The 8,772-nt window shown below is 49.0% G+C and overlaps 1 protein-coding gene across 1 annotated transcript; it reads left to right on the forward strand.

Moving 5' to 3' along the window:
- The first annotated feature begins 2,762 nt into the window (after window positions 1-2,762).
- Window positions 2,763-3,719, forward strand: LOC141731637 (olfactory receptor 14A16-like). Its single transcript, XM_074558051.1, has one exon. The coding sequence runs from the start codon at window positions 2,763-2,765 to the stop codon at window positions 3,717-3,719; it is 957 nt and encodes a 318-aa protein (XP_074414152.1).
- The last annotated feature ends 5,053 nt before the right edge of the window (window positions 3,720-8,772 follow it).

Raw genomic sequence — 8,772 nt, forward strand, 5'->3', positions numbered from 1 at the left:
TGGTTGATTGAGGAGCATTTGAATTAAAGCATTAAGGATGTTGCTCTTAGCTTGTAGTTAATTGATCAAGAACTCTGCAATAATAACCTTTTGAAGTGTAATTTTAGAATATTGCTTGTATCCTTGAAACTATAGCTTTGGAATATATATAAGGGAAACCTGCTTATCTCACACCTTAACAAAACATAGAAAAACATCTTGAGAAAGGATAATGAACATCAACTCGAGGATTTACATTTTTGACCAAGGGAAGCTGGACATCACTGTTAGATTTATAGTCTCTGTAATCAAAAGGTGGAGCCACATCTGGGGAACTGGACTCCACCAGATGGGATCCATCTTTCTTTTTTCAGAAACTGGACCACCACCATCTGGGCATACTCCTTTTTGGGATACATCCTGAGAAAAACTTAATCACAATAGTGTATAGAATTGCGACAGAAAAATTGGGAATAGAAAGTGCTGATGAGTAAAATTGGAATAGAAACTGCTGAGAAAGCTGATGAGTATCCCTATAAATACCTATAAGCCTCAACTGCTGGTGTGCAGTTGGAGGGAAAATTTCCCCCATTGTACCCAGTGCTGTATTGCTCATACTTTACAATATTAAATAATAAATTGATTGCTGCTTGAATATTGGCCTAGTCAAGCTTCTCATTTATAACAGGCCCAGGGCAGGGACACCGTGGGACAGCCTGGGCTGCACAGGGCACAGGGATGGGCAGCAGCTGCAAGACAGCCCTGCCAGAGCCATCTTAGGCAGCACTTTGGCCATGGCTGCTGGCCCTGGGCCTGAGGCAGGAGCAGGAGACAAGTGACCCTTGCAGGGCTGGGGCCTCATTGCCTCCGTGTCCCTGCTCAGCAGCCTGGCAGGGGCCGCCCCATGCTCCTGCCCTTGCCATTGCACATCCCCACATGCCAGTGCCCATCCTGGCAAGAGCCCTGAGCAAGGAGGGAGGGACAGGATCTGCCTGGCCAGGGTCTGGGGCTCAGGCCTTGGCCCTTGGCATTCCTCAACCACATCCAGGTTTGCTCAGCACCAGAGACACCTTGGCCTTGTTTGTCCCCAGCTGTCATTACTGCCTCCAGTGTTCTGCTCTAACTGGAACCTGGGGACGCTTTCTCAGTGGGACCCATTAAAACTTAAAGAAACTTCAGAGTTTCAATTTAATTTTGAGTTCTTAAGAAGTTTTTGAAGACACTCTCATGGACTGGTTCTGATGTAAACAACACCAAATACCCAAGAGGCTCATTAAATTTCTTGTGCTGTGTCTGTGCTGCTGAGCTTTAAAGGAGCAGCTCTTCCCAGCACCAGCTCCTCTCCCAGCCCAGCAGGGCTGAGGGCTCTGCCTGCAGGCACTGAGGGGACAGGACCCAGGCAGAGACAGGCTGAAGGCAATCAGGATTGGGAAGACATTGAGCTGAGACTTCACTTGGGGAAAGATCTTCACAGCCCTGTGCATGGTGAGTGTGTGGGTGCAGGGCAATGTACCCTCTGCTCCTGGAGTGATCTCCTGAAGCCAGCACACCCCACAGCCTGGGGGATGTGTCAGGAGGACTCTCCCAGTTTCTCTGTGGCACTGGAGGAGGAGGAGGAGGAGGAGGAGGAGGAGGAGGAGGAGGAGGAGGAGGAGGAGGAGGATGTGCTGCAGAGCGGGGCTGCCCTGGGCACCATCAGAGGGACAGGGCAGGACAGCTCCTGCTGCCAGGGACGGCTGCAGGGGGTGAAGCTGCCGCTGCAGCCAGGGCTGCCCAGGGCTGTCCTGCAGAGCAGCTCCTGCAGCCCTCAGGGCTCTTGGCCAGCCCAGGGCATGTGCCACCTGCCAGGGGCAGCTCTCAGCCTGCCTGGCAGCTCCCCATGGGCGCTGCGGGGGAGAAGTTGGAGGTGGAAGGAGCCACCCCCATCAGGGCAGATTCCTCCTGCTGTGGAGATGGTGCTGCGTGGCCAGGGCTGCTCTCAGCTTTCTCCTTAAGGGAAGGGAAAGGGGATGTCAGCTTTGTCACTCAGCTGTGTCACTGAGACTCCTGCACTGTCAGCCTGGGCATCAGCAGATGGGCCTCAGATCTCCCTCAGAAAGTGCCTCCTCAGCCTCCTCTCCCTACAGACAGCAGCAGCAGCTCCTTGGCTTGCAGCATCTCTGTTTGTCTGGCCTGCCCTTAAGACCCTGCTGCCAGGGAGATGCCCCTGGGCAGTGCCCTGTGCTGGGAGGGGTCTGCAGGGCAGAGCTGAGCCCCCAGGGCTGGGCTGGGGTCGGGCAGCACTGGCAGGGACAAAGCTTGGATAGAGAGAAACAGCTCCCGGTAGGCACACCTCCAGGCAGCAGAGAGCCAGATCAACCCTTGATATCCCTTCCATTGAGGTGGACAGGGAAAGAGAGAAGGATTTGGAGAAAATTATTTTTAAACTGGAGCATTCAAAAATTCCTCTTTATTGTTCAATCAAGTTATAAGTGCAATCACCGTGAAATAGTGAGAGGTAAAATGAGCAAAGTGCACCTGTGTGGGACGAGTGGGTCTGATTGTACTGGGGCACAGGGAGCCCTGTTTTCCCTTTGAGCTCCCCGGTGCTCTGGCAGAGAGCAATGCACAAGACAAGGCAGCAGCACAAACCTGATCTCAGAGGTAAAAAGGTCCAGCAAATTCCCCCAAAAAGGAAGTATATTTTAGGGGATTTGTAATACAAAAGCATAAGTGTAAACAATTAATTCTTTCCCAGCTTATCAGTGTCTTCTTTCAACAGCCCACGATGCCAAAATGAACAAATGTCCAACAGCAGCTCCATCAGGCACTTCCTCCTGCTGGCACTGGCAGACACGCGGCAGCTGCAGCTCCTGCACTTCTGCCTCTTGCTGGGCATCTCCCTGGCTGCCCTCCTGGGCAACGGCCTCATCATCAGCGCCGTAGCCTGCAGCCACCACCTGCACACGCCCATGTTCTTCTTCCTGCTCAACCTGGCCCTCAGCGACCTGGGCTCCATCTGCACCACTGTCCCCAAAGCCATGCACAATTCCCTCTGGAACACCAGGGACATCTCCTACGAAGGATGTGCTGCACAGCTCTTTCTGTTTGTATTTTTCATTTCTGCCGAATTTTCCCTCCTGACCATCATGTGCTACGACTGCTACGTGTCCATCTGCAAATCCCTGCACTACGGGACCCTCCTGGGCAGCAGAGCTTGTGCCCACATGGCAGCAGCTGCCTGGGCCAGTGCCTTTCTCTATTCATTGCTGCATACAGCCAATACATTTTCCCTGCCCCTGTGCCATGGCAATGCCCTGGGCCAGTTCTTCTGTGAAATCCCCCAGATCCTCAAGCTCTCCTGCTCCAAATCCTACCTCAGGGAACTTGAGCTCATTGTAGTTAGTGCTTTTCTGTTATTTGGTTGTTTCGTGTTCATTGTTTTCTCCTACGTGCAGATCTTCAGGGCTGTGCTGAGAATCCCCTCTGAGCAGGGGCGGCACAAAGCCTTTTCCACCTGCCTCCCTCACCTGGCTGTGGTCTCTCTGTTCCTCAGCACTGGTATATTTTCCCACCTGAAGCCCCCCTCCATCTCCTCCCCATCCCTGAATGTGGCCCTGTCAGTTCTGTACTCGGTGGTGCCTCCAGCCCTGAATCCCCTCATCTACAGCCTGAGGAACCAGGAGCTCAAGCATGGCATAAGAAAAATGATGACTGGATGCTTTTCAATAGGAATAAAGTATCCCTTTTGTACAGCATAAGATTTAGAGTGTAAGTCATTACAGACTCAGTCTACCTTTTCATGTATTGGTAGTGTGGTGGGTGGATAGTTTTGTTTTTCTTGTGATCATCTTGATCACAACATAATCTTATTATTCATCCCTCTTCTATTTAAGTGTTTTCCTCTTGAATTTGACTCAGATATTTTTTAAATTGGGAATTGTGCTTTGGTTTTTTAAACAAAATAAAGGACCCTGCTTCAAATGCTTTCTCTGCTATCCTTCCACTGAGACTTTTGTAAAAGCTGTGATGCTTTGCAGCACAGCAGCACAGCAGCACAGACAGGGAGCACCAGCATGTGATCTTTTCAGAGCTCCTCTTGGCTCCTCCACACTCCCCTTTGGAGCCCTTGTTGTGCTCTGAGGTCTTAGAGCTCTGGAAGCAGGGACCGCAATGACAGCTTTTGTGAGAGAGCTGGCCTCCATCCCAGCAGTGCCATCAGCAAAGGGATCTCCTCAGCCCAGTGCCTGAGAGCTTCTGCCAGTCTGTCTCAAGAACATGCCAAGGGATGGATTCTAAAGAGGCTCATTGTTCTCCCAGGGCTCAGTGGGATCAGATCAGGGTCCCAGTGTCACCTACAAGGGACTCAGGTCTGGGTCAGGTTTTCCTTGTGGGTGGCCAGTGCCCATCAGATGCTGAATGGTTTGTGCTGAACCTTCCTGGGGTTCTGCAGCTTGTGCCAGGGCTGATGGCTGAGGCAGGTTTTCTCTACCTCCTCCTTTTACTTCACAGTGCCTCATTTTTCTGGGGCATCCTCATGATTTTCAGTGTCACCAGTGCCCAGATCAGTTGTGTCTCCTGAGACATTCTGACAGAGAATTTTTTAAACACAGTCCTGAGACAGAGTAGGGATCCATCCTGAATTAGCTGAAGTGTCTAACAACGGTGAAAAGTCTATGAGGCCAAAGCTGAAGGAAAAGCTCGCATGCCGAGACAGCAAGGAGACAGAGAAAGAAAAACAGAAAAGACCACGAGGTCAATTTGCCCCAACCTAGAAATTCCTTTGATAAAGAAGAACTGGTGCTAAGTGTCATGCAGGATGAATATGTATGAACTGATTATGAAAATGTATGCATATGTATTTGGAAGGGGGATAAAAGGAGGTCTAAAATTTTCAGGGGTACGCATGCCTTTTGAAGAGATTTTTTCTCTGTGTGCGTCCGGCGCCGTAAATAAACATACCGAGCTTTACAACTTTTATAAAGTTGTGAGGTTTCTTCTTTTCTCCGCAAAACATTTTGGCGAGCCAGCCAGAAGTTCTCTGTCCCCGCGGGGGCAGGGGGGATAGACGGACCTCCAAGGCGCGCCCTAGGATTTTTTTTCCTGGTGGGGCTCCGCTTGTCTCAACTTGCCACCTGCGAGGACAGACAACGACTCGCTGGCCTGCGGAGGAAGATATGGTATGTACTGAGGGGCCCCAGGGGGGAGGAAGGAGAGAAAGGGAGTAAACCACCCAGAGACGTCTGGGTTCATGGGTTCAGCTGATAGAGCAGCTGCATTAGAGACGGGGTTCAGCTGATAGAGCAGCTGTATTAGAGACAGGGTTCGTCGTTCTGATAGAGCAGACCGCTAGCGGCTTTGGGGGTAAGCCGGTTGAACCCGTGTATGTGTGTATTGGGGATTCATAGTTCTGATAGAGCAGAACTGGTGAGCCCGTGTGTGTTTTGTTTGTGTGTGTGTGTGATGTCCGGACACTGTGTTGCTGTATGGTTAATGTGTGTGGCCAGTGCACTGTGTTTGTGATCGTGCAGGTGATAAGTGTATGGTGTATAAAAGAGAGTAAATCTACAGTTGTCATGGTTTGAGCCTGGCACAGAGCCAGTGCCCCCATGAAAATGCCCTCACCCTGGTGTCTGCTGTGAGATGTGACCAGGAATAAGCAAAACAGGCTCCAGCTTAAACATAAAGAACACTTTATTACCTAAACTACAGGAAAATAGGGAAAAACTATAAGGAAAAGGAAAAACAAAAATTGAAAACCTTACAAAAAACCACTTTCCTCCTCCCCACTACCTGAATTTCCCAATCCGATACATTCTCCCAAATCACCAACTGCCCAGTCTGGCACCACCCTTTAGAATACTCAAACTTCAGTCCATGAAGAGGAGAGGAGTCCTTCTTGCACCATAGGCTTCCCCTGGAAACACGCTGAAACCTCGTGTGCTTCCATGTCACTCGGCACCGCCCGGAAAAAGTCCTTTTGCCGCTTGTGACATCTTCCTTCCATGCCCAGTGCTCTCACCACCGTGCATGGACCAGAGCTGCTTCTAGGGTTGTCTTTTAAGGATGCCTTGTCTCACTCCAAAAAGGCACAGTCTCTGCTTTGGGACATCTGTCCCCCCCATATTTTTCCAACCCCCTGGGGCCGAGGGGTCCCCACGATGAACCCTCCTGGTTCTGAGGCACTGCCTCCCCCTAAGTGCAGTCTCTGTGTCACAGGAACAAACTGAGTCCATGGCCACAAGAAAAGTCCAGCCAAAAGGCCACTCCAAGCATCTCTCTCTTCACTCAGCCAGTCTTCTCTACGTCCTTCCGCCAGGTACTTGTTTCATCTTAACTCTTATCTCCCTTCTTAGTCAGCTCCGAGGAGGTTCAGCATTCTTGCAAGGCCCCAATCATGAAAGAAAGGGGTTAAAAATTTCAGTCTCTGCCTGTCTCAGAACGACGATACTCCCACATGCGCTGCTGCTGCGGCCGGCCAGGCTGCACCCTTCTCCCCCCTTTCTCCTCCTGGGCCGGCTGCTATCACATTCTGTCTCGCCGACTCTCCCTCTCTCTCCCTCCTGGTTGGGGGGGCAATGTCTGCCCGATGTCTCTTGGGGCTTCTCCTCCACCCTTTCATCCTTGAGGGCCTTCTCACCCCCATCTCTGTCCAGGCCCCGGGTCTACCGCATGGCTGCCCCTCCCCCGCCCAGCAGCAGCGGCTGGACAGGGGAGGGAGATCTGATCTCTTCTCCTCGACGTCCCAAGAGGGCCTCTCAGGGCCAGAGCTCTGCTTTTTAACCCCTGTGTATTCTCGGAGGTGTGTCCAAACCGCACTGGCTACACCAGGTGCCAATATCAAACTCCGAGCATCCATTGGTTTGACCACAGCCTCCCAGAATTCCCACTTCTTCCTGGTCAAACCACCACACATACTTGTACAGCTCTGTAGCTGTGCATTTCTCTTGCTGGGGTTGTATGGATTTTTTTATTGGTCCATTGATATTTGTGTATTTATAGACAGGTTTGTTATGTTTGTATTATATTGTCATGTTATGTGTCATGAAATATGTAATGCATGTTTACATCTTTATATTGTTATGCTTATATATGTATTTACATCTATTTATTATGTATGGAGTTGTATAGTTCTAAAATTCTATTTATTTAGTTCTGGATCTGAGATTCTTGACAGAGATATTGATGTTTCTGTATTTGTATATGGGCTGTATGGTTGTAGTAATATGTAATAAATTTAATTGTTAAACTTCAATTCAGTAACTTCAATATTTGTGTACAGTGAGTTGTTGCAGAGGGTTGCAATAAAGTAATTTTTTTTCACTGAAGTTGATATCTGTATATATTTACATAGCGCAGTTCTCAGAATAAATTAATTTTCATCATAAATTGATATTTCTGTGTTTCTATATTGGTAGCACAGGTGCTGCAATTTAAAAAAAGATTCATTTTTAAACATAAGTTAATGTTTGTGTATTTGTACATTAGCAGTGCAGGTGTAACTGTCTGCAGGAAATGCAATGTTTCAACTGGAGTAAGTGTAGATTCGTGCTACCCAAAGCCATGGGCAGATGTAAATGCTGGAGGATTTTGGCCATGCAAATCTCCAGCCATGCCCAGCACATGCCCCACCTGCACTCAGGCTGGGCAGGGGAAGCGCAGATTTGGGCTGGCAGCAGAGCCCCACGGTGGCTCAGAACTCGCTGCCAAGGCTGCTGAGAAAACTCCGGGGCTCCATGAGCACAGAATCCAAGCAGGAGCCACCCGGGTAGGACAAATCCCTCATCCCACGGGCAGCTCTTTAGGAAAGTGCTCCAAATGTCCCCCTGAAGCTCATCCCAGAGAGCAGAAGCCAGCACGGATCCTGAGCCAGCTCTGCTGCCTTTGGCAGCACTTTGGCAAATGAGCTGCAGCAAGGGGGAGGCAGCAGCGACTGTGACTGCTGCAGGCTGGGCATGAAGGAAGGGCCATGGACACAGGTGCTGAGATGCCCCAAAATCCAGAAGGAGGCTGGAGAGCTGGGAATCAACTTGGCATTTCAGTGCCAAGCTCTCACAGGCACTGAAATGATGGAATCCCTTTGTGTGAAGTGACCTGGAAGAACTGACAAGGAGTTGCTGCTAGGATCAGCAGTAGCAGAAAGCAAAAATGTACAAACACTAGGAGATCATCTAATATCCCCCACAAGGAATGGCTTCAAAAATGATCTCATATATATTATATTATATTATATTATATTATATTATATTATATTATATTATATTATATTATATTATATTAATCAAAATACATAATATATAAAATGCATGATATTTAATGCACATGTATTTTTGGACAATTTTATTTTTTGATATATCTTTTCATTTAAGATGTATATTTGAAATAGCCTTTCAGCTCGATAGAGTGAAGATTTACAACAGTGCAAAACCTTCGGCCCACACAGCAGTCAGCCCCCGGGTGCGTGCATGCACACCCTCCCACTGTGCTTGCTCTTCTCAGCATCTCAGGGCTGCTGTTTGCACAGAATTGGGATGAATTTAACTCAACAGAGCCACGAGTGGGGTGTCCAGCTTGTCATGAACAGTCATGTGGCAACGAACAACATAGAGCACTCAAATGACATTATCACAGGTCGTTTCATTCCTGCTGGGTACTGTGGAACTCTTAAAGGACACAGAAAAGGGGTGGAAAATATTGGCATCATGCTACTGCTGATATCCTCCTGGAGGAAAATCTATTGGGTTTCTTATGGTGGTAGCTTTCCATAAACTAGGAAAACTGCTCAGTAGTGGTAGCCCAGTTGTGAATGGCTTT

Source organism: Zonotrichia albicollis, chromosome 24 (genome assembly GCF_047830755.1).
Source record: "Zonotrichia albicollis isolate bZonAlb1 chromosome 24, bZonAlb1.hap1, whole genome shotgun sequence".
In the NCBI taxonomy this organism is placed as follows: domain Eukaryota; kingdom Metazoa; phylum Chordata; class Aves; order Passeriformes; family Passerellidae; genus Zonotrichia; species Zonotrichia albicollis.